The sequence below is a fragment of the Tinamus guttatus genome, unplaced genomic scaffold (assembly GCF_059628265.1).
Source record: "Tinamus guttatus ecotype Peru unplaced genomic scaffold, ASM5962826v1 Tinamus_guttatus_pri_ptg000080l, whole genome shotgun sequence".
Lineage (NCBI taxonomy): Eukaryota > Metazoa > Chordata > Aves > Tinamiformes > Tinamidae > Tinamus > Tinamus guttatus.
Window position 1 is genome coordinate 2,133,165 of NW_028288614.1, and position 26,357 is coordinate 2,159,521.

General features: G+C 41.3%; 1 protein-coding gene across 1 annotated transcript in view; it reads right to left on the bottom strand.

Moving 5' to 3' along the window:
- Window positions 1-2,208: 2,208 nt before the first annotated feature.
- The window catches only part of MFSD2B (MFSD2 lysolipid transporter B, sphingolipid), a 29,946-nt gene continuing 5,797 nt past the window's right edge, over window positions 2,209-26,357 (bottom strand). Inside the window, exons 3-14 of the mRNA XM_088520136.1 lie at window positions 24,557-24,681; window positions 22,937-23,060; window positions 20,646-20,724; window positions 17,263-17,438; window positions 14,653-14,743; window positions 14,437-14,558; window positions 12,165-12,248; window positions 10,603-10,683; window positions 6,400-6,509; window positions 5,009-5,152; window positions 3,114-3,290; window positions 2,209-2,502 (exon numbers count right to left, since the gene is read on the bottom strand). Coding sequence (XP_088376262.1) covers window positions 2,445-2,502; window positions 3,114-3,290; window positions 5,009-5,152; window positions 6,400-6,509; window positions 10,603-10,683; window positions 12,165-12,248; window positions 14,437-14,558; window positions 14,653-14,743; window positions 17,263-17,438; window positions 20,646-20,724; window positions 22,937-23,060; window positions 24,557-24,681 — 1,371 coding nt within the window. The 3' untranslated portion in view covers window positions 2,209-2,444. The remainder of the gene's footprint in view (window positions 2,503-3,113; window positions 3,291-5,008; window positions 5,153-6,399; window positions 6,510-10,602; window positions 10,684-12,164; window positions 12,249-14,436; window positions 14,559-14,652; window positions 14,744-17,262; window positions 17,439-20,645; window positions 20,725-22,936; window positions 23,061-24,556; window positions 24,682-26,357) is intronic.

Sequence of the window (26,357 nt, forward strand, 5' to 3'; positions counted from 1 at the left end):
TAAGAATCTGCTTCTTTCAGCCACGTGATCTGAACAGATACACCAAGTATACATCATTTTAAAAAGTGACAAGAAAATACAAAGTTAATTCCTTTTAGAGTACCAGCACTGAGCCCTTAAATCAACGTTACAAAAATCTTACCCTGCAGCTGCTTCTTCCATTCCAGTGCCTTTTTTTCCCCCTTAAAAAATACATTCATTTTATTAACAGCTCTGATAAACAAATAAAAAAAAATGTGACATTTTCAAAATATAAAAATAATCTGGTGCATTTAATCCATGGAAACTTTCTATTTCACTCTGACAATTCCCATTACTCCTGCCTTACGCAGAATGAGGATAGTGTGCACATTTCTTAATTAAATATCACCATTTTCTCACTGAGAACTAAAGAATGAAGTTCAGGGTCTGCAAAGTTGGCCCTGCTCGAGTCTCCCATCAGCCACAGCTGATAGTTTTGTGAGAAGCCTTTTTTTTTTTTTTTTTTTTTATCACCAGGCTACATATTGGGCTTATGTAAACTGACACAGATCCACTGTCAGGCAGCTACAGATTTACAGCAGCTGAAAATCTAACCCATTAAAAAATATTAATAGCCATTACAGGGACATCTGCTTTCTTTCTAAAGAAGACTCTTCAAAAAAACACAAATGTTACAGAATAAATCCAATCCAAAGATCCGTTTGCTGTGGAGTTTTGAGCTATGTGGTATATTACTGCATAGCTTACTTGTTTCAAAATGCAGCATACCTGTTATTTCAAATTTGATCAGGTTCAAAACTGTAAACAGACTTACAGCATTTATTGCAAACACAGATATTCCAGGCACACAAATCTTGTTTCTTCAAGATTGAAACTTAAAAAAAAAAGAAAGAAAGAAAGAAAAAAAAAGGCCTTAGGAATCAGTTCAGCACAAGTCTTGAATATAGTTACCTTTTTTTACCTACACACGCTCCAGGCAGGAGCACCAAAATGGAGCCTCAAAAGCTTCCTCAGGCTTAGGTGCTTTGCTCAATTAGGACAGTTCTTAAGGCCTGACACTTGCCTGGAAAGGTTTCCTTATCAAACTTAATGAGACACCCGGAGGATGCACTGATTTTACTTCACATCTTTCTGTGAAAGGATCACCAGCTTCCAGGTCCAGCACTATCAGTTACTTCCCAGATGGCCTGGAGCCAACTCTGCCTCCGGAGCCGCCTCCAGCAAGTGCTCCCAAACAGGAGCAAGTTGTACTTGTGCTCCAGGATAAAAACACCCCCTTGTACTGATGCTGGGAAGCCAGTGTGCTGCACAAGCTTCTTGTCTCAGTGCTACACTGATTTCCTCATATTAATGAGCCTCCAACTCTTGGATTCATCATTCTGCCCTGCAAATGTAGGTATCTGCATTCAGAGCCCAGTCACTTGAGTAGAAATGAGCTTTCAGTGAACGGATCTCCTGCATGATGAAACCCCTTGCTCAAAAAAATCACCATTTACAAGCCAGGTGTGGTGGTTATTACAAAACACTGCGGGCGAGCGGATTGCCAGCCATGCTTTGGGGTTTTGTGTGGCAGAGAGCCTACACCACACGAAAAATGGATGAGTACCATGGTTATTTAAGGTCAAAGTTAAAGAAATGCATACTGCATAGGCTATTTTTTTGGAATAAACTACCGATTTCGGGTACTTTGATTGGAGATGTCATTTTTGAAAATGCCAAATACTTATATTCTGCCAAAGAGCAGTTTAAAGGTGTTAGAAACAAGCAGCTTCAGATGAGTAGAAGCTGGAAATGTAAGCTTATGATTCACATAAAATACAGTTAAATTGCTTCAATCTATTTCAGAATAACTCCTTCTAAGAAAAATTCTCTAAACATGTCTGCATCTGTGGTTTGTTTCATTGCAAAATAATCTAAATCCTAACTTTATGTATTTCATGATTCCAAAGTGTTTTCCAAACATACTGGTGTGCAATTGGTATGTTGAGATTGTGTTTGAAAACCAGCCCAACCTCTCAGGGTGAAATATATTACACAGGAGTTAGAAAAGGTGATCAACAGTGACCTTTCTAGCAACAGTCTGTGCAGGTCAGGAGGGGGAGCTTTAACTCCCACTGAGTTAAAGTTTGCCCAGTACATCACATTGTCATTATTTTCCCTTAGCCCATAAGTCCATAGAACCTCCTGTAGCCACAAGATCTTGGCTTTGCATCATCATTTAAAAAATAAGTCAACAGTTCTATTCTATTCCTGAACATTTGTAATGTCTATTTTAGAACAGTGCAAGAAGTGATGGATGGTGGTGGGTGGTGACTGTCCTCGCCTGAATTCATCAGTGACTGTATCAGAATCATCCTTTATCCTCTGTGAGAAAACGGGAGCAGGGAAGTGACCCAGAAGATGCTCACGGAACGTGTGTGGGACGTGAGAGTGGGTTTGCAGAGTCTCTGCATGCAGAGCTTTCACACCGAGGTATCCTCTCTGTGTTCATCAAGGTTTTCTGTGCTTTTATGATTTCTTCTGTAAAAAGCAGAACAAATCACATGTGAGCAGACTTCTAGTTTCTCTTGCTAACTGAACAGGCTGCGGCCTCTCAAACAACAAAGACAACTGAGAATCACCAGCAAGATAGTGACTACAGTGCCTAAGCAGAGAGAGACAGTCCCATGTTAGACCACTTGGCTTGTCACAGAATCCCAGAATGGCTGAGGTTGGAAGGGACCTCTAGAGATCATCTAGTCCAACCCCCATGCTCCAGCAGGGACACCCAGAGCACGTGGCACAGGGTGGCATCCAGGTGGGTTTGGAAGATCTCCAGAGAAGGAAACTCCACAACCTCTCTGGGCAGCCTGTTCCAGGGCTCCGTCACCCTCACAGGAAAGAAGTTCTTCCTCACATGCAGATGGAACTTCCTGTGTTTCAACTTGTACCCATTACTCCTTGTCCTGTCACTGGCCACCACCGAGAAGAGTTTGGCCCCATCCTCCCTACATTCTCCTCTCAGGTATTTACACATATTGATCAGATCCCTTCTCAGTCTTCCCTTCTCCAGACTAAACAGGCCCAGCTCGCTAAGTCTTTCCTCATAAGACATGTCTATGAGCTGCTGTCAGCTGCTAGGTCAAACCTACCTCAACACCTCAAGTGCCAGCTTTGTTTCTTTCCGACTTTCTTCTGTGATTGGGTAGAAGAGAAGTATAAATAAACCTACAATGATGAGGACAGCAGGGACTGCTCCAATGAGGATTTTCAGAGTGAGGACCACGTCATCGGACTGTTTACATATACCTGGTTTGTATCCAGTAAACCTAAACAAAGAGAAAGAACAGTGGTGTGTATACGTCCAAATCTAAGAGATGTTTGTTCCTCTAAAGACCCCCTCCTTCCCAAGCCACTCCCCTTCCTCCAAAACATTTAAAGACTTTTCTCCCCTTTCTTCTAACATCTCTTTTTTCATCTGTGTTTCAAATCTCGTTGGTGTCCTCCTAACCACAATGATGTCAACATGTCAACCCAACACCTTTCAATAGGGCTTGGAGGCTTTGTCCATTTATCCCAATCTCATCTGTGTGCTCTTTTTCACATAACTGCCTTACCTCTGTATAGCATTTACCTGTTAAGAGCAGCATGGAATCCCATTTAAGGAGATGGTCCTCATATGTGATTCCTATTAATTTTCAATAAAGCATTCTGACTCAGTTTTATAAGTATGCAAATGATCTGACCCATTTCTACCAGAATACTTAACTACGAATTAAACTCACACTTAAGCACTCTGCTCAACAAAGACAAATTTACTCAAGCAAGGTACACGATTGCACTTTGTTGATTCAAGGACTCCACAAAGCCCTGCAACTGCTGATACACCTGAATTCCCACCCCCAATTTATGGAATCAGTTTGTTTCCCTCTGAAGATGAACCTGTGAAAGCTACAGCTCATTTGGCATCACTCTGCGTTCTACCTTCTCCCACAAACATCTGCTTTGGCAAAATACTGGGAGCCAGCTGGAATGGAGGTAACTGGTGAAAAGCAATTTGTTTCAAGCTCTTCCTAAATAGTTAGCAAAAATGGGGAAACTTGGTTTTGTTTCTGTTTGGGAAGGAAAATGTATTCTAGCATTTTCTCCAAATTTTATCACAGTTTGTTGCAAGAACAGCCAGGAGTGGATCACGGAGCAGGCCTCACTCAGCCTTCCTTCTGTCATTTTGGTTATTCAGGTTTCAAAGCTCTGCAGTAACAGCAGGCAGTTTAATCACAGCAAGAGTCTGGGATCTGAAACTAATCTCAACAAAGGGAAGTTTATAAACTACTTGTAAACACAGAGGATAGATTAGAGGTTCCCAGTGCTGAAGATCAGCTTTTCAAGCATCTATCCAAAAGAGCTGCCCAATAGCATCGTTGTCTTCATCCATTTGTAAAGCAATTTCTAACCTCTACACCTTATTACAAAGTTGGTCAAAACTTTTGTCAAAAAAAAAAAAACAAAGTTTCCTCCAGATTGACAGGCTCTAGGTCACTGCTCGGGTCCAGTCCCCTAAATTCATGCAGGGATCAGCAATCCTTTTAGTGCTAAACAGGTCACTAGGCCCCCACAAAACACTCCGACCTGTATAAAGATTTATAAGCTCATGGATATAATCCAATCCAGATGCCACAAGGACTGAGCAATCAGTTGTATCACCAGGTGTATCGGCCCCTGCTAAGCTTTTATATTCAATTCTTTATTGATATAATCCACTAAAATTTACATAATTAATTTGGAAAAAAAAATCTAACAGGAATTCAGGTCTTTCTGAACTGAAACATGCCAGGGAAAGTGATTTAATGCTCGTCACTGTGGCCTAGATGATGACCTAGATGATGCCAGTGAATGCTGGTCACTGCGGCCTAGTGTTCAGCCAACTGGAGCTGCCAACACATTCAGCTACAGGGAAAAAGGCAACTCAGCCCACAGAGATCAAGACAGAAGAATCTCAGAGCACTTTCAGCATAGAAAGACTAAGCAGGAACACAATATTACTTACTCCAGACCCGCTGCAGAAATTCCTAGGCCAATTCCCGTTGACATCTTGGTAAAGAAAACATAAGAAGAATAGAAAATGGTTTCATGTCCTTTTTCATGAGGATTCTGCAGGCGAAAGTGATCAACAACATCAGGCAGCATTGACCTGGGAATGAGCAAGATAAAAGTAAACCTTAGGCCAAAATCCCTTCTCAATGTCTAAACTTACTGGAAGGTTTTTTTTTTTAGTTCTTTCTTTCTGTTTTTTTTTTTTAAGATTTGATTGAAGTAATTAATCATGCATATGAGAGAATCCAATTCAAAAGTCCTACTACTTGACAAGAGGACAAAAATCCCTTTAAGAAATGCACAGCCACACATTACAAACTAAAAATAAAAAAAATGTCCAACACTTGCTGGGAAGTAACTTTAGACTTAGTGACTTTAGTGACTTTTGCTGCAAGCATAAGTTCTGATATTAAAAAAAAAATCAAGAAAATGTTTCTCGGTTTTCAAGGGACTCTGAATCTCTAAGTAGTCTCATTTTGAAATAGCTCTTGACAAGCTAACAAAACAATTTTCAGAAACCAATGGGGTCCACTTTTCCCTACTTCAGAGACTGATTTTGGTCATATGGAATCAGAATGGAAGTAACTCAGAAGTCAACTGTAAATTGACATTTTATTTTCAAAGTATTCCACAACTTACTGTCAGAAAAAAAAGGGCTTTTTGACCCTCTGTGCAGAAAAGTTCATGTATTCTGACAGCCTGGCTTAAATGTATTTCCCTGATCTCTTGGAGTTTCAGTTTTCAGAGAATTGTATGAATGAGGAATGCAAAAGAGCACTTTCAAAGACAGGCTTGTTTTCTGGTCATTTTGACCCAAATCGTAATTATTTCATACAGAGAGGAAATCTCCCGACCTGCTCCTTTTTGAGTAGATTTTCCCCCCACATTTTCTGTCATTAAGTGCCACAGACTTTGACTTCTCAGTTTGTTTCACCCATATCCTTGTGTGCAGCCCTGCATTTGGTCCGTACCACAGGACTGCTCAGTAGCGATACGGAGCTGCCTTTACATTTCCTCTGCTACATTCTTAGTTTCTCAGCATTTATTGATTTGGGTGAAATAACCAACTTCACCTTTTCTGTAGAAAACCAAGTGTCCTGTTGCAAACCAAACCTAAACAACTAATTTACTGCTAACACAAATTCTTTGGCTACCTAGATCATTGTTTCCTCTAAATTATTATAAATAAAAAGCACAGTGCATCACGAAGAGCCTCCATTCTAAAAGCAGAAGCAAGTCCTTGGATGAAGTGACTCTTGTCCCATTCTGCCTCCTTCCTTGGTGATCACCATGCAGGTGTGAGACAGTTGCCCCTTCCCCACATGAGATGCAAAATTCTCCTACCATGACGACAACAGGGATGCTGCAATGCTGAGGCCTGAGACAAAGGCAACAAAATATGCCAGGATCAGGTTTGGAATGGTCACTAGCATGACTGCAAAAGGAATCATCCACTGAGGAAAAAGAAAAACAACACATATTACTCAGACACAGCATTTAATAACATATAGACGGTTCCCTTCAAGGCACTGCAGTGTGAAATGACAGTACACAGGCAGAAAAGCCCAGCCCCTCATGGATTTTGGTGAAACATGGTATTTTGGCATTTCCTACGTGATTTGGCTATCCAGGAGAATCAGAGAAAATGAGGTCAAGCAGCATTACTGCCTTCTCTGTTAGCAGCAGCAGGTCTACAAGGGCACTGGTGAATTAAACAGTCCTAGGGATGTACTCCTCACTCCTGAGGCCAGCTGGCAGATCCCCGTCACATTCACACAACTCAACTCTCAGAAGCTCCAGAAGAAGAGAAACAGCAGGTAAACGGCTATTGTGAAGCCTCCCTGACGCAGGCTACTCCCAACTGTGTCCACATACTTCTGGGAGATTCAGGTCAGCTTGTGCTAAGATTTTTCTGACAACTTAACAACAGACATGACCAAGTTCCAGTTACCAGGTCTAGGCCAATAGCATTATTTAATTTCTTATTAGAGACCAAGCTTTGAAATGTCAGCAAGCCACATTTCAGGAGAAGTGACAGGGGCTTAATGGTCATTTTAAACTGCAAATATCCTATTTCACAGGTTAAATCAAGCTGTGAATGAAGAAGAGTTTAGCTACACCTTCATTTTCAATGGCTGCTTTAGATCAATCTAGATAAGCTGGGTAATAAGATAGGGTGGTTACTCCCACTCTGCACAACCAGACGTGCTCACTACAGAGCACGGGTCGTGCAGGCTATCCCCAAAACTTTACTAATTTGGGAAGCTCAGGATTTGTTTACTGGCAGTACTTAAATCCACCAGATTTCCTTAACTCCGGCTTGAGGCCAAGGGCTTACATAATTGAAAACGCCACTATTTTAAATGCTGATTAAATGCATACGGCAGCTGTCCTGCACCCACGCTCCATCTCCTGTCCCTGGGAACCACAGGCAGAACGCAGCCCTGCAGGCTCATCCACGGGGCGTTTTAGTGCTGTGGGATTAGCTTAACATGAAGTGCTTCAATCCTGTGTCCTCGCAGCCTGGGAGCTGTGGGTATGAGCAGACAGTGATTCCTCTAAGTGCTGCTATTTACAGGTCTGTAAGAGAATTGATTTGGGGAGTCATGGAGCCTAATCCATTATGTTTATGTTTTAAATGCATTCCCCATCTAAGGCACTTGCTTTTAACCTAAGAAGGCAGAAAATAACCTTTCCTGCCTGCAAGCTCCCGGCACACACAGATTATCTTTGCATTAGGCCAGTGTTGTGGCAAAATCATTATTTCACCACAAGAGAGCACTCCAGCAATACGAGATTTTATGTTGCTTGTAAGAAACTTTATGACCAGCTTAGGCTCCACATGGGGCACCCATTCACAAACCACGTACTTAAGCCAAATTCTGGATCAATAATAATAATCATTATAATTTTCAACTGAAAGAGATGCAGAAGGACTAAGTGCCCTAAAGTCTCACTCATGCAATGGCAGGGCAGTCATGGGGGCAGTGGTCCTGGGCAATAAACAGCTAATGCATCTCATTCTTTCCTATCTGTAAAGCAAAAAACACTTTGGTATTGGCACTTTGCTCCCTAGACAAAGGTTGCTGCATTGTGAGTTATAAAAAATGATACCCTGTACTGACCATGTGTCTTTCATCCACTGGCAACCCTATGGCAGGGGACCCTCGGGGATACAGAGGGTGGCACTGACCTGTGACACACACTGCTGGGTAGAGGAAGGGCAGGAGGGGAGAAGATGCAGCTAAGATGGGTAGCAGAAATAGGGATAGGGATGGGAGAGAGGCAAAGTGCTCATCCCAGGGCATGTCTTGATGAGGAACAGCACTGACAGGGGCAAGCAGGTACCTGTGTGTGTGTGAAACCCTCCCAGAGCCATAGGTGAAAGCTCGAACTGGCTAGGGTGGAAATTAGGAGTGTGAGGTCTCTTGAACAGCACATTTAGGTCTGTAGGGGTCAAACACAGATACACACCAGCTATCTCCAAGAATCTTTAATACTCAAGTACAAGGTGAGAGAGATCTTCCATTTTTAAACATCTTGCCTAACTATGAACCAAGCCAACCATCTAGAAAAGAGATGGGCAAAGGGCTTAGCTGTTCCACTTCTTAAGATTTCTCTTGGCAATCCACTTCCAGTCACCAAATAACTTTGCCTTACGAGGTGAGAGGAGACCACCTCCATGCAAAGAAGCATAGGGAAGCAGAAGCAAAAACAAAACAAAAAAAGCAGAACAGAAATGTTTTTACCCTGTGGACAAACCCAGTCATGGGAAGGACGTTGGCAAGGTTCCTACTTGGATATGAGTCTGAATTTCCAGGGAGTCTAGGCTAAACTTCTAGGACGTTTAAACACTTACAAGTATGTAGACCACTGGTCATCTCTTGTAGGGGAATGAGTGAAAAAGGAGCAGTACCAGTGGTAGGAATCTGAGACTATAACTGTCTCTCTGCTCTGACCTCTACACAAGTAAGGGGTCTTCTTTACACAGAACTGCTTTGCAAAGGAAAAGGATTTTAGAGCAGTTTACAGAAAACTAATTTCCAAATTCCAATTTTCAAATTCAATCTTTGCCTTGAAACCTGAATAAGGTTTTGGAGAAAACTCTGTTTTCTCCCATCCCCCTTGCTCCCAGAAGGATATTCTCCAGTGACACAAACATAGCAGCTTTGAACGATGTGATTTTATTTCACAGTAGGAGAGGACAGATTTTCTGTACAGATCACGCAAGGTGGTAGTACAGGAAGCCCCTGTGATTGCCAGACACAAAATCTGTCACTGAGCACACAGGAAGCATTCACCATCCCTTGAGAAAAGTGCGCAAGGTGAGAAAAAGAGGTGGCTTTTTCAATCCCGCCCCCACTTAGATCACAATACAGCGAAGCAACTGAACTGCAAAATTAAGTTAAACCACATTTACAGAGGTGCTGAGAGGCTTTCCAGTCATGTTAAACTGCATTTATAGAGCCAAGCTGGTTGAAGAAAAGCATTTTTCTTAGTTGAGTAGGCAGAGGAAGAAATTTCCTGAGGAGGGAATTTGCATTCCCTCAATGGTCCAGCTTTGCTTTTGGCAATTCTCTTTGCTCAAGTGGTTCAAAGAAAGGAGGATGGGCCTTACACACGAGCTCCAGATGCTCACTTCAGAACACCTCACAGTTCAGTGTATTTGGAATTGCATGTTAAAACCACTCTTGATTCTGTGGAAGGCATTCCAACAGACATTTTTGTTTCAAAAGTTAACTATTCCACTAACTATTCCATTACAATTATCAGTTGCCACCAGACCTAAGCTTCTTGGAGTTGGTCAGATTTTGACATATAACTGCAGGCTGGGTTTTCCAAGTCCTTGTGCTGTTTGTGCACAAAGTCACCGATTTCCTTCTTTCCTCCTTCATGAGCAATTAAAGGTAAGCAGGGAAAATGGGGAGGAGAAGCCCTACACAGTGACTCACTGAAGATGATGATGGAAAATTGCTGCTCTCTGCAATGAGGGACTTAACATGATCCATTAGAGACCAGGGCAGGTTTGCTGAGCTGCCTTTGTAGACCTGTGCCAGAGTTAAACTAAGCTTCTTTGCTCAAGTAGGTCACCTGTTTCTTATACTTCACTAATAACCATCCACCTCTGATCACAGGGATAGGAACATTTGCTCAGTTTTCAGAGAAGAATAAAGAACACACATCTCTCTGTGACCAGCTGAACCACAGACAAGCCTTATACAAAAGATAATCCTTCTGCCTGATAGAACACTGATCTGAATCTAAAAAATTTTGCTGGGGTTCAGCTCTGTGACAGCACTGAAATGCAGAGCTTGGTCAGCTTCTTACAGAAGCTGGGATCTCCCTTCAGCATCAGGCTATTTCTCCAAGTTTTCTTGAAAACTCAGATTCTGCGTGAAATGTAGTGTTATGATTTAAAACAAACTCTGAAACTGAACAAATTTCTTGCAGCTTGAGGTCACAAGCATTTGAAACAGCTCCTGAAGAGGCTCCAACTGTCACATTACACGAGCACAAGTGCTTTTTCCCCCCTGCGGGTTTGCTTACCGAAATCCCACATGCTGCACATTTCTTGCCAAATCGCTGCAGAATCTTCTGCCAGAAAGGAATGCTCACAGCTGCTGATGCCTAGAATTGATGAAAGGCTACGCATATATATATACACATAAATTAAATACATGTATAAGATTCTACAGCTACATGACATAGTCGCTGAAGTCCAAGCCTGTTCGAAATAGTCATAGTTTGTGCTGAAGCCTTTTGCCTCTTAATCTGAAAGCTGACTCATAGTTGAGTTAGGCCCCATATATAGAAGGAAAGCTGCAGCACAAGACAAAACTTCTTAAGTAGCATAAATATCTCATGCTACATGAATATTTCTCAGAGAAAACCTCTAAGAGAAATATTCAATTACAATTGACATTACAGAATGAATCACAGAATGGTTGAGGTTGGAAGAGACATTTGGAGATCATCTAGTCCAACCCCTCTGCACAAGCAGGGACACCTAGAACATGTTGCCCAGGGCCACGTCCAAGCAGGTTTTGAATACTGCCAGAGAAGGAGACATTTACCATATCATAGACTGCACTGGTAAGAGCAACAATTACACACATCACAGTGCCCTGAGAATTGCTACTAATGACAGTCCTACAACTGACCAAAATTCAAATGTCACCTCATTATTACAGCTATCTTCCACTCTGCATTCTCCTTAATTATACTGTCTTCTATCTCTCATTAGTGCCCATTACTTGTGGAGCCTCATCTGTCTTACAATATGGGAAAAGAAGAATCAGTAAGAGTAGAGATGGTGCAGGGAGGGGGCCAAAAAGTGGAAATGAAGCTCCCCTAAGATGATTCCATAAAGTTGCTGTACCAAAGAGGTCAGGAATCAGGCAGGAGCCTCCCTAAAAATGACTGCTGTAGTATTCTGTGTGTTAGCCAAAGTGTCTACAGACCACTAAAATGTGCAGCAGATACACATCCCAGTAACTACACAGCACTGAACTGTCCACTTGCTATAACAGGATTTTGGTCAGAAGCCTGAAAACTGCAGTTTTCTACTAGTGAAGTAAAGCTTGCATTACAGAAGCAGCTTTAAGTACTGCTTAGGTAGAGCAGAATCCCACCTTGGAGTGTCAAGAAAAAGGATTTTGCAAAAATGTCTTTTTTCATTCTGCCAGGCACTCAAGGCAGGAATCTTCAGGTCTCTGGTTATTTTAAATATTTATTCCTAGAAGGCTCATGTGAATGAACAGACAAAGGAAAGTTATTTAATTGTTTGCGTATCAAACTGGGGAAAGGAAAAGAGGATCTAAAATTCCACACCTCCTTTCTGACAACAACTTTTGCCTTTTAGAGGAGTGGAAAGTGACTCACGGGTAAAAGCAAGAAGGAATGAATTAAAAGCTTGAGAGCATTAATTCTTTAAAAGTTACAGTAGGGAACATCACATTTATTTCAAACAGACATTGCAAAAGATGCTGTAGCAACTTGCGACTGTCTAGACACAAAATTCTTCCTGTCTTCTGCTAAGTTTGTGCTAAAAAAACACAGCAAAATTCACCCATGGAATAAAAATATGGGAGAGAAAAGAGGCAACTCACCAAGATGGTAAACACTAAATACTGGCAGTGATTGCGGAGATCAGTTGCGTGTGTGCAGAACAGGACAAAGTTGCTCTGCTCCAGCTGGTGAATTGATGACATTTGATGACCACATAAATAAACAAACAAACAAACAAACAAAAAAAAAAACAAAATAAAATGAAAAAGGAGGGTGAGGGGAACAGGAAAGGAAGGGAGAAGAAAAATATACCCTGAACATATCTGGTGACTGATTTGCTAAATGCACTAAGTGCAGTATTTGGTAGTTCCAGTCTTCCCTCATCTGCAACAATTTAAAGATGCAATAACTGCCCTGCACTCACGGGACTCATGTGCGGGTAAAATTTGGGGAGGCAAGAGGAAAACGATGCTTCTGAGGCACCATGATGAAAAAGGAACAGGCTTCTAAGGGGATTCTGCCTCAAGACTCCCTGTCCTATGTTGCAAGTTTGCCTTGTGTCATTGTCACGGCCACAGCTGCAAACTATTGTAAGAAACTGCTCTTTTTTTCCATAACAATCCCATAAATCTTTTACTAGAAGCTCTGACTCCAAAACAAGTTACTCTTCAGCTACAATTGCATCTCGTGCCACCTTCTTGTAGGAAAGCAGCTAAATGCTGGTTTTGTTTAAAACCTTGGCTCCGGAGTACAGCTTTGGGTCAGAAATCTCCACAAGTCTGAGTACTCAGTCGATGGGAAGAGCTGCCCTTATCTCTTCTAGTAAGAGATCAGGCCGCAGAACTCAGAGGGATTCTCAGCATCAGATTCTGGTTCAAATTCTGTAACCCTGAATAAGTGGAATGAGAGGAGGATTTAATACTCATGCCACAGCAGTATTTCCAGCTTCTACCTCCCCTCACACCTTCCCTTCACCTTTTACAAGACGACGACTAAGGAGATTTGAACAAAGAGAGAGTTTCTTTCGCTCTAAGTGTGGTCAGAAGTAGTTGGCTGCCACCAACCATACGTGGGTCCTACCATTATTGACCACGTGAGCGCTGGAATGGCCTGGACCACAAGGGACCTGTTTGCAGCTTCTGTCTCTACTGTTGATCAAAGCTACTTTTTTTCTTTCTTGGGCCTACCAGCAAGGACAGACACATACAATAAAGGATGTCCTGATGCCCTCCTCAACTGTGCACAAACCCAAGCCAATAGGAAACTCTTCTGCTTCTCTGGCAAACAGACTTTTAAGCAGCGACTGCAATAACACAGCTGTGTTTGTGGAAGGGAAGGACAGTTCTTTGCAAATTCCTGATTCAGCAGCCTGGCTGGTGGGCACAGCACTGGTCTCTAACATGCCCAGTGCTTGTGCTCTGGCCTGGTGCTCGTTGTGATCAATAGTTCATGTGGCTAATGGTCTGGTGACAAAAACATGGCTATTATGTGCTTTCTTAAGCAAGGCCAGCCTGAACGGATAGGGGCATAGGGAAAAGTTCCCATTAAAAACACCTTTTAATGAGCTGAACATAATTTAAAAAAAAGCAAAACAAACAAACAAACACACACACACACAAAAAAATCCTGCTTTAATCACTGGACTAAGGATTTCCTATTGAGCTGCTTTAAGTTTTTCTGCAGCAGTTCTCTATGGGATGACATACAACATAATTTGGGCAAGGTCCTGAATTGAAAATGAGCTCTGAAACAGTTAAGACTTCCTGCCCTTGAGTCTGAACATCTTTTTACTTTGACCTAATGCCTTCCATCACAAAATACTCCGTAAGAACCAGCTCAGTCACTATTAGAGAGCAGTCACCTATGCAAAGGAAAGGGGCAATGGTTTAAAGCTGCACACACTAGAAGAGAAGAACAGAGAGAAGAGAAAAAGCATTCTCTGAGCAACTGAAACCACAGGAGATTGCAGATGGATAGCATATAATGACCCAATCTGGGTCACTGGCACTACTTCCTCACCTTTTATGAAAAAAAAAAAGCCATCTTTAAACAGGCAGGACTTTGGTTTTCCTCCTCATCTGAAAGAACCATCTCCAGCTGCACAGGGCCCCAGGCACCAAAGAAGGGTCCTGGCTCCCTGCTGATCTACAGGGGAAGGGCCCGCCCCTGAGATCACCACCCCAGTCACAAGCCAAAGGTTATCTGCATCCGAGCTCTGCCGTGCCGGGTCTGGAACGAGGCCAGCGAGGGACTGAGAGAGCCTGGAGTTACCTGAACCACCTGGAACGAGGCCAGCGAGGGACTGAGAGAGCCTGGAGTTACCTGAACCACCTGGAACGAGGCCAGCGAGGGACTGAGAGAGCCTGGAGTTACCTGAACCGCCGAGGAGAAGAAGAGGAAGGAAGCTGTGAGTTTCACGTAGGGACCGTGCTTCATGGTGAGGCGAAGGCCCTTCCAAAAAGGGATTGCTCTGTCTGAAGTTAAGGCGTAAGGATCTGAGAGGAGCAGAATGAATAACACAAACATTTTTCCAGAGCTAAATATGAATTAATTATTAATAAAATCTAGGCATATGTAAATGTATCTTACCATCTTTTTCCTTTACTCCAAGGAAAAAAATCACAATTCCAAGGAGATAAACACCTCCTATAACCCCTGCTGCAATCATATAAACCTTTGCCTTTGAAAAGAAAAAAGACATATTTGAAATTATGGCAAGAGAATGAGAAGTCATTATGGAAAATTTCAGTCTCTTTTTGGTAAGTCTTCTGCAATTGAAGAGCTGCCCACCTTCATACAGCCAGCTGCCTGTCTTTTACCTGTCTGAAAAAAAATCACTTCTGCAATTTATTTACAAACAGCTACTTCAGTATAAACCCAGGGACAGAAAGTGTGAAAGAAAGACAGACAGAAAGACAGACAGACAGAAAGACAGACAGAAAGACAGACAGACAGAAAGACAGACAGACAGAAAGACAGACAGAAAGACAGAAAGACAGACAGAAAGACAGACAGAAAGACAGACAGAAAGACAGAAAGAAAGACAGAAAGAAAGACAGAAAGACAGACAGAAAGACAGACAGAAAGACAGACAGAAAGACAGACAGAAAGACAGACAGAAAGACAGACAGAAAGACAGAAAGAAAGACAGAAAGAAAGACAGAAAGAAAGACAGAAAGAAAGACAGAAAGAAAGAAAGAAAGAAAGAAAGAAAGAAAGAAAGAAAGAAAGAAAGAAAGAAAGAAAGTGCGCGAGAGAGAGGGAGAAGAAGAGGGAGAAGGAGAGGGACAGGGAGAGGGAGAAGGAGAAGGAGGAGAAGGAGAGGGAGAAGGAGAGAATGGTACATCACCTGCTTATTTTTCCAGATGCTTAACAATTTACTCAAATTTTTCTATTAGCCCGGGGAACATGTCCTCCACAGGATACTTCCTGTGCCATCAAATTACATTTACTACTTCAGACTCATTACGCTGGTTCTCGAGGTAAGATTTAAAATTACAGTTTGAATTAGTATTCTGTAATGATTTATTTTCTACTCTGCTACAAAAGATAAGTAAGTGCTGGAGATAGAGGCTTGTGACACACTGATTATTTGATAGGAAAATTTAATTCTGAGTTTTCAGTAATACGCTGCAAATGACAGGATTATAAATTTAAGGACCAGTTGGAAAATAGGCATGCAATTACAAGGACGTACTGTCAAATCTAAGCACAGCATAGAGGCAAAATTTGCTATATGAACTACTTAAGCTAGACAATATTCAAGATGGCAACTTTCGCAAGAGAATTATGTTTCAGAACAGAACATACTGAAATAAAGGAAGGCAGGGCTATTCTTTATTTGGGATAAAGGTTTTTTAATATCTGAGCTAGAAATTAAATCAGAGGGATTTATACTACATATTACAGCTCTCACTGACCACATTATGCAGTGTAGTGAAGATACCTGAATTCACTTAAACAAAGTAATGACAGCCCCAAAGACAGCCTAGCCAGCACAGAAGAAGCTTGGAAAAAAAAAAAAAGGATAATTAAAGGATTTATTGTGAATTGTAATTTTTGTATATATTAACATATTTTGTATCTATTAGTTAATTTAGCTCAAAATATCTTCTCAAAGCAACTGAATTAAATGCTTTTTGTCTTGGTTAAGGATAATTTGAGCTCTGTCCACTCAAATTATTAAGGCTATCGATGACAGGCCAAGTGGGATTCTCTGTCCCTAAACCAAATTTGTTGGCCCTTTTACAAACCATGTCAGGCAGCTCTCCATGCAGCTCTGTGGCCATGCACGCTCCTGTAATACAACTAACCTGGTGCCACGTCACACTAAAGTGAAAAAAAATTGTGGTCCTCACAAAACAGGGTGGTGTGGTAGGGACTGGGGTTGGCAGAGCAGTTCATTGACACTGTGATCTCTGCCCCTGCTCCAGGGCTTCTTGGGAAAAGAGGCAGAAAACAAGTAGGAAAGAGAACCTCACCCATGGGACAACCATTATGGTTGGACACCATAATCCAGGCCATTTTCCTCCACGGGTTAATACTCACCTACAAAGCAGGAGAGGCTGCCACAGGAGTGGGAGAAGGAGAAAACAACAAAGCAAAACACAAATCAACAAATAAACAGGAAAACCTCAGAGCAAATGAGTTTACACCAAAGAAGGAAAATAACAAGAAAAAAAAAATAGATTCAAAGAAAACTCTACTTTTTAACCATTGATTTAGTAACTTTGCAGAGTTGCACTTTAAGTGTTGAAGTTGTAGGAATGACGTTCTAAAGATAAAACCAGAATGAGATTTGTAGGACAAGGTAATACCTTTAATTAAACCAACTCGTACAGTTGGAAAAAAGCAGGCAACCTTTCAGACATACTCTCATTTCTTCAGGTCTGAAACACAAGAGAGCTGAAGAACTCTGCACCTCTCCCAGCTACTCCTCTTCAGAGGCCACCAGCTGTAATAGCACATTAGTTCTCTGCATTGAGCTAAGGCCTACTAGAAGCTAAAAACAAAGAATAGATGTTATTCTGCCTCTTGTTAAAATACACACTAAAAGTTACCTAGCAAGTAGTTTTACGAACACTTTAACCAGCTACCAAGTGGTGCAGACACTGAAAAGAGCAGCCCGGCTTATGGCAGGCCCAGCTGCCCCCAAGCCCCTCTTGCCAAGTGATGTTATTTGCTCCTAGGGACACTTACTGGATGAGACAAGGGGTCCAGGGGCTCAGGAAAGCTGGGCTCATGCAGGGAGATGCCGTGGCTGGTCGTGTTTGCAGAGACGTTCGTGGTGCAGTGATGAGAGACGTGGGCGCTGGCCACGATCTGGCCCTGGAGTGCAGCTCCAAACAAGGTCCCGAGCACCTCCATGGTCATTCCTGCAGGAGGAAGCACCGATGTGTGCTGAGGAAGAGAACTCGATTTCTCCACTGTTCACAAGCTCATTTATCTCACTAAAGAACAACTGCTTAAAACAATGTTTGTTTGATAGAGAAGAAGGAGAAAAAGCAACACAGAAAGCAGGAGAACTGAATGGTCAGTAACAGAATAGTATCAAAGAAAGACAATTTAGTCACTTATTCTCTGTTCAGCTTTCAGAAGAGCCTCTTGCAGAGAGTCTGCCTGGTAGACGTGGCTGGGATTGAGAGATGGGATTTCACCTAGAGGACCCCAGCTGAGCTACATTTTTTTGATGAATGTCATTTTTCCAAAGCAGAAAGAGGAGCCATCACATCAGGCCTTTTTTCTTGGATTTGACAGGAGCTCTGTGAAACAGTTTGCAAGCCACTTATCTGCTCAGACCTCTTGTTTCTCCAGCTGTCAAATGAAATGATACCTACCTCAGGCTTAGGCTGGAAATACTACAGCTCTAAAGTTCTTGGAACAGCAGATGCTGCTCTTAACCGCTTGGAGCCATAGTCAGTTCTCCAAGGCACCTTGATCTGGGAGAGGAGCCTTTTTAGGGAATACTTTTCCCGTTGACCTAATGTCAGACCTCCTTTTACTTATTCTCCTTCGCTGGCCCCATGACACCCATCAACTCACTGGTGCTTCCAGGACAGGCTGTGCCCTGGTGGTTGTCACACACTCCTGGGAAGTGAGACATGTTTCAAAAGCCCCTAAATTCAGGTTCACCTCCTCTGATGCCACCTTCCTAGGTGACCTTGGATCTGTTCCTTGTCTGTGTCAAGAGGACAAAACACAGAAATGATGAGATGTTCAGACAGTGCATAACAAGGGCCACAAGCACCACGGAAGAGAAACAAGGAAGAGGAAGGACCAGCTTCCTAGGAGTCTTGGATGATTTTAATAACTGCTAACATGTTCCCAAATAGGTAATGCTTCCACATGGAAGATTTATGTTACATAAAGAGGGGAAGATAGAAGAAACCAAACCCAAGCAAACATTATTCTTCCCTAAGCCTTATCTGGGACACCTCATCTGCAGCTTACCAAGTGCTTACAGAGCAAAAAGCTCAGGAACACCATTGCAGGCAATGGAATCCCACCTATTACCAAATTTTATTTTCTAAAATTTTCTTCACTAAGAATCAGGCAGGTTTCAAAGTTCCTGTGTGCTCAGTATTTATAAGGTGTTACTTTCCACCTGAATTTAGAAAATGGATCCTTCAGAGAGCAGTTCCTACCTTGAAGCAGGTTCTGTTTCACCCAGAAAGTAAGTGCAATGAAAACAACTTTGGAATGCAGTATATCTATAATGCATTTAGAGTAAGGAGCAGGGCAAAAAATTACGACAGTTCTACTTACCTCCAGTAGAGGGTAGTGAAACCACTAATCCCAACCCTTGTAAAAAATAGCACTTCATATTACACAGATGTTTTTCTTTAAACGGTTGAAGCAATGCCTGAACAACTGATTGCATCCAAGAAAGTCTATCGACAAGAATTCTCTATGAAACCCAAGGAGAGGCAAGACAGGAGAGCTTATGAAAGGCCTTGTTAAAAGCAAACAAAAGAGCAACAACAACAAAAAATCCACACAAAAATTGTCACATAGCCATCACCATCCCAGGAAAAGTTGGCTCCCAACAAATATAATGGCAAAATTGACAAAAACAACATTTAAAAAGTCAAAATTACTCCACAACCATGACTTGGCTGAGCAGGATAACTCCACTCAAAAAGTTAAGCCCTCTGCTGAGCAATAAAACAACACTATAAATGCAGAGCATCTCTTAGCCATGGAGCTCGGCAGCCTTTACGACCACATATTCCACATGCCCATGAGGCATTACATGGGGCTAGCAGATAGGAAAGCACATTTGTTTGGATCGTAGCCTCTGAAGACATAAAATGAAACAATAAAAGACACTAGGTACATGGACTGAGTTAGAATTTAGGCCAGATGACTCAGAATACAGTGTCAGTGCCAAAGAGTGTAGCAACAACTGGAATCTCTTGCTCTTTAGCCCTTTCCTCTGACTGCTAGCCCAGGCTTTCTCTTGAGATATGTGAGAAATAATGCAAAGTACATATGTTCCTTGAGGCTGGGAAGGGATTGGGATGCTTAGGGGATATTATATCTAGAATTTCTGAAAGGATTTTTTAGAGCTTTTGGCTATAACACTATACATCTAGGTTTTGTTTTCAACTTAACTCAAGTGAGTATTTTGAGAAAGGACTAACACAAAATAGCTCTTACCAGGAGGAGAAAACAGATATAAGAAAAAAATAACAAGTTAGCCTAAAGCAACATCAAAGACCAAGTTAAGACACAGAAAAGTCTTTTACGTGGCATTTAAGAAGTCTTTTTCCTTTACCTGGTTAATGCTGGTCGCCATGAGAGACAGCAGTTACATAGCAAGGAAGGCATGAGGACAAAGCAGAAGAGAGTAGGAAGGGAAGAAACTGTTCTTACATATATGCTATTTATGATCTACACAGGAGAGCCTGAAAAGATTTTCATTGCTCTTCTTTTTGTCTGATTGATTTGCTTCGAAGTAAAACTCTGTCTAGTTTTGCTTGATGAAGAGCCTAACACATGGTCTGGAAGCCCTCACTCTTTTAGTGTATACAGTCAGAGTGGTGGTCATTTTACAACAAGGTTTTTCCTTGAAATATCTGGCATAAGTTAGAATTAAACAGGCACAGATGAAATAAAGAGGGATTTTAAGTGGTGTGAACGTGCACACAAAACTGCTCTCCCGTTTTGATGACGTTAACTAGCCTGGTTCTGTGAGATCTAACACACATGCCAGGGACCACAGGTTAGGGATCTGAACTGATGATGTGAACACATAACCCCTCCCAAAATTAAGCTAAATAGAAGGAAAATACTTTAAACATTTAATGTAAAAGGAGATCATCACTATGCAGTATTTTTTCCCCTCTACAAATCACCTATAAATGAATAATAAAACTTGAGATAATAAAATATTAATGTCAGTTACTTAACTAGAAAAAGTAAAATATTTACAAGACAAATCAAATACACTTCCTTAGATATTAAAAATTTTGGTGTGGGAGTCCGGTTGTAGGAATGTTTTTAACATTTCTAACAAAAACAGAGTGGTCTTAAGCAGAGTTCAGCCCCGATCTACACGACAAAGCCCCGCTCACACTCACTGTATGCGGTTGCAGAATCTCTCTCCTTCTGGTCTGTGCTGAGAAACATGGTGAGAGCAGAATACAGGACTTGGAATAACTACACAAAGAAAGAACATGACTTAGGGAAACATCTCAGGGAAGATGTTGGGTTCCTTTGGCACTTGGGGAAAAAAAAAAGGTGAGATTCAATATTAGAATCCATTCATTTAGCAGATGCTTTAAGCACAATGTCCTGCCTTTCCATTTTGGCTTGTAAAGCTTGTAGTGTAAGAGGAAAGGCGTCTCCTTCATAATACGAATAATAAATAACCACTTAGCAACAGCATTTTCCTTAATGCTGTGCTCCTCCAGCTTCCTTGGGAAAAACAGGCTATAAACCATCTAGTGTTCTTTGCACTGGGAGACTGTCATGGTCCCAGCTTGAGCTAACTAGGAAGCAAAGCCCGAGACAGTAGAATTTACCACTTTATTCAAAGCAGAAAACTGCATAAAACCCCTAGATGCTCTCAGTGTACATCTTACTATGTAATTCAGAGAGATAATTATGAAAACTACAAACCGCTTGGTCTTCAGCACTATTTTGCCATGCAGTCCCTCAACTGAGTCAGGATAGGTAGAAACCCATATCCACATGACCAGCCACTGACAAAAAGGTAGCAGGGAAGAGTGTTTTTTTTTACAGCACTATATCTATTATGTCATTTTTACCTTATTGTGATTTTTTTTAAGGACACTTGGCGCTGGTAACATGTACTGCTTATAGATGAGCCCCACCTTACCAGAAGTACTTAACTGAAAAATAACTATTAAATTCAAAAGCCTCATCTTTTGGATAATAATGACATGAGCAGGACCCCCTCCTCATAGTGCTAAGCTAAACTAAAGACAACTTTGAGAGTCTTGGAGCAACAGGCAGGTCAAACTTTCACAATTATCATGTGCTTTTGTCCTTTCTCATCCTGTACCTCCACCTCTTTCAGTGACAATCCCATATCGAAGTAATTTATCCTCTCAAAAATAATTGTAAGATTTTCATCATCATATAAATACTTACAAATCATCATCCTCTTTGTAAAGTAGGTAAACAAAGGGCTTATTTTATAAAAGATGCCAAAAAGATGTACAAATAAATCAAGTTAATTAACTGCCCAGGTTCAAAATCAATTGTCTAAATTGCCATAAGAAGTAACACAATCCTTCTACTCCAAATCCTGTTCTCCAGCAAGGAGGATCAGCTTATACAGTAATTTGGGAAAACAGTCAGAGTCAGGCCAAACTGTGGTTCACAGACCACTGAGAAATGGTACATGAGCCCAGCTGAACAAGTGACACACACTGATTGTTTCCACCACCAGAGAGGTCAGTGCCCAAGCAAAATAATAAGCAAAACATCCTACTCTATTCTACCTATCATCCTAATTTATATACAAAATCTATTTCTATTCACCTCTGTTAGGAATGAAAAATGTGTACTTTTTCCAAACTCTGTCATGGAAATCCTACATTTTGCCTTGAGAAGAGAAAGGGGAGAAATAATTTTAAGGCATTTTGAATGTGTTCTGGGCCACCTTTGTCTAGAGCAATGAAAGGATCTAGGGAAACCTTCTAGCTAGACACTGGAATACAGAATTTCCAAGTTCAAAACACATGCAAACAGGAGAAAAGCTGAACACGTTGATAGGTTCAGCTTGATTTTAGTTACAAAAAGGGGCAACACAACTTCTCTGTCCACTGATGGGGGACTTGTCTACTCTGTCTGCTTCAGATGTGGGACTCTGACTGTCATTGCCTTCCATCCTGAGTCAAAATACTGGAACAAGAGCCACAGGCTTCTCTGGCCTTCTAACCTGCCACTGAAAACAGAGGCTGCGAGAAGCTAGATGTCTAAGTGAATGTTTCTGATGATCTAGTCAAGAATGAGCTGAATACCTAGGGCAGCACGTTAATTTTCCAAAAGGCTGAAATGGTTTCTTATACTATCTATCCCCAAATCTGTGCCATTGGTCTTCAGCTGAAATACCTTTCTTGTGCAGGATTTTCAGACACTTCTAAGTCATCAGTGTTAGCCTCAATTGCCAAATAAAGTGAGTGGAGGTAATGCAAGGAATTAGCAAGCCATTGGGCAGAAACCACAGCTTCAACTAGCAGACAGTTTGATGGGACATTTGCCTTTCCTTTAAAACTCACCGTAAGTTAAAATATAAAGTGAGCACTGGTAAACCTCTATTTACTAAGGGAGAATACAGTAATATAGACAGAAAGGAGGAGTGTGTTGCTGCTGAGAGCATTGTGAGCTGTAATTTACTTACTGTGGTGAGTGCTTGGAAAAGGCAATAGAAAGTGAGGTACCAGGCAACCCTTCCTGCTACAAAAGGAGGCAGGTACCACAGGAAGAAATAGGAGGCTACTGTGAAGGGTGTACACGCCAGCATCCTGCAAAGGAGAGCAGTACATATGAGCAATCTCAGTGCAGTGGCAGCAACGCATATTCCATTTTCCTGCTGATAACCACTACAGCGCCATTTATGTGCAGTTTTGGTAAACACATGGCATGGTTTAAATATTAAATTTTAGCATCCATTGAATGCACAAATTAAGACAAAATATAAACCAGTACTTCTTTAAAATGGGAAAAAAAAGCCAGTAAAATAGCTCTTTTCTTGAAGGAAAAGAGCTATATTTAATTAAATTAGTATCCTAGATAGAACAGACCAGATTGCCCTGCACACATATTGTATATAACACACCACAAGATGCTTTACTAATTTTCACATGACCTTACTTATTACCAAGGATTTCCTCTTTCAGTTTTAATGCCTTTTATTTTCCTCTCAACTTAGCCTTTTTGCTGCTACTTTAAACAAATGCAAGTATGTTGATACACTCAAAAATGCTGAAAACAGCATAAAAGGTTAGGGACAACTCAATTCAAAAATCCCTGTAGCCTGCATTTATTCTAGAATATAATACCCTATGGTCATATTTGTTCCGTTTAACTCAACAGCCAAACTCCTAATTGCTTCAAACATAAAACCATGAACCCCTAAAAAAGAAGGTGGCTTAAAAGAGGATCACAAAAGCTTAAATTCACCATCTTCCCATGAATCAACAATTCTATCTACATTAGTCTAAAAATGGTTAAAGGTAAGCACCACTTTTTAAACCCCATTATATGAAAGAGGTGATCAGGGGCACTCATTCCTCAGCAGCCTGACCTACAGCAGCACCAAAGCTCTGCTGTATTCTTGCAAATCATATATAAAACAATGTCACTGGATGACCAAGACCCAACAAAAAAGATCATGTCGAAGAGAAATCATTAATCCCTTCACAACAGATCTACTGACGTCAGGGCTCAGCTGATTATTTTGCAATCGTGAACGAAAAAGGTGGAAAACAAAAGAGAAATGTGGGTAGGTAGTTCAGTAAAACAAAGGTTTTCCTGTACGGCTCTATGGGGGTGGACAGCAGCCCTGGGAGCTGAACGTGTAGGAAAGTACCAGGTTCTGTAATTCTCTGCCTCTACATTTTCCATTTACAGCTGGTCAGCAATGGAAGACAAAAATAAAGGGATAATTCCAATACATCTCAGACTAAAAAGAATCTGGACAGAGATGAAAACTCATCCACAAAATCCGGAAGGTTCCAGGTCTGAGATTCCAGTTTGCTTAACAAAACAACCCAGTGTCTTCATTTACTTATTTCTCTAGTGACAGAAAATCTCCTACATGTTTTCATAGAAGGACAAGTTAAAGAGTTGGCAGAGGATTTTCTCTTTTCAGTTTAATATAGGTAGAATTAATATGATCACTCTTGTCTGGGAAAAAAAAAGTACAGTTTAATTCAATGAAATGAATGTACGAATACAGCACTCACACAAAAAGGATTCAAACACATATATGTAAATATAGCCACATATTTCTGCTTACCAAGGCATGAGACGGCCAATTTTTGTCCACCTACTTTTGCTAATAAAAAAGCCAGCGACAAGATCAGTAACTGCACCTGAGGCTTTGCCAATGAACAGCACCAGAGAGGCATGAAACGGAGTGATCTGAAAGTACAGACACAACACTGAAAACAAGGGCCATTGTTTCACAACGCCATGAAACAGCAAAAAAACAACTTTCCAGAAAGAATCGCAGTGTTTTAAAGAGTAATAGTGGGTCATTTGCAACACACATCTGCTGCTGTCAGAGAAATTATTTTAGGTTACACAATTGGCTTCCCATGGCAAATTAATGAGAGACCAAGACAGGCATTGTGCAAGAAAGGATCGGAGGGGAAAGGTGCAAGGAAGAAGAGATTATGGATATATTTAAAACTGGGAAAAGGAGACGAATAGAGGCCAGGTAACCATAGGTTTTTTTTAGTCATAGAAGCAGACAGTCCTCTCAAACTTTCCCCTCACTTTACTCCCCACACAGCCCCATTTCCAGAGCTTTACCTTGCCCAGAACTAGTTAAAAGCGAGGTAGATGTTTCAATGAATTCCATCATGGAATTCCATGAATTTCATCTTTTCCATGTCTAGAGATTACTTGTATCCATCCAGGGCTGAACTGTGGCAAGTGAACTGCATAACGCACAGCTCTTCAAATCAAAGTTGCCAGCATAAGTCCAACAAATCACACTTGCAAAATGCACCCAATTTACATACAAATATAATAGCCAAGTAGAAAAAAAACTTTGAAATTAACTTGGAAAGTCCAAAGGTAAGGGCATAAATAGAAATATAATTTATCCTAGGCAATACATTTACTTCTATGTATCTCTGTAGAGGGCTTAGGAATTTAAATCATAACGGTGGCTAAAAAGAAAAGTTGGTTCTCTTCTCAGTGACAAGTCCATGCCACTAAAGAAAAGGCTTGAGAAGAGCCATTGAAATCTATATAATCATGAATGTTCCTCAAATTAATTCTCTTTAAAATAAAGAAGAAAAAAGAAAAATAAAGAAAATGCAGATTGCTGAAGCAGCGTATTGGACTTAAAACATTGGCAGAAGCCAAAACCTGCTTTTTCTGTATGTTGTTTCATGCTGTCAGGGCTCGAACCTAGCTGAGAGCCCGGTAAATGCAGCTGATAAAACACCCAGCTCGAGCTCGTATTCCCTCTTTCCTGAGGAGTTTATTATCCCCTGGGAAGCATCGCGCTGCTTCCAGGTGGTGCAAGTCCCCTATCTGCAGAACTTTGTCTCCCTCAGAGCGAGAAAGAAAGAAGCGACAATCTCTAAAATGGCCTGAATGACCTTTTTTCGAGGCAGATACCGATCAGTTCTGTAATCCCCTTTGTTAAGTTCCAGCTCAAATTAGGTGAGATCGCAGGGGCAGCCAATCTCTGTGACACTGCCAGCTCCGAGACACGTCCCCTACCCTAGAAAGCCAACAGGGAAGTGTTGGGAATGGTGCCTCAGTGACAGTGCCTCTCCAGGCACCCCATCGCTGCACGTGTCATTCCTGAAAGGAGCGGAGCACAGCAGCCTATTATTGGAAACATTTTTGTGTTTTCTAGTAATTTGACTCAAGGATTCTGCGAGGTTTGGCATTATATCATTAATTTATACTAGTCCTCAGTTTATACTCATAATTTACTTGAAAAATGGAATCCAAACATTATATTATAAGCTACAGAAGATGAATACCAATATACTTTTCTTGGAAAGGGTATAGATTATGTATGAAGGATTTCACATCTGAGTTTCACAATCTCTAAGGAGCAGCTGAATCAGTTT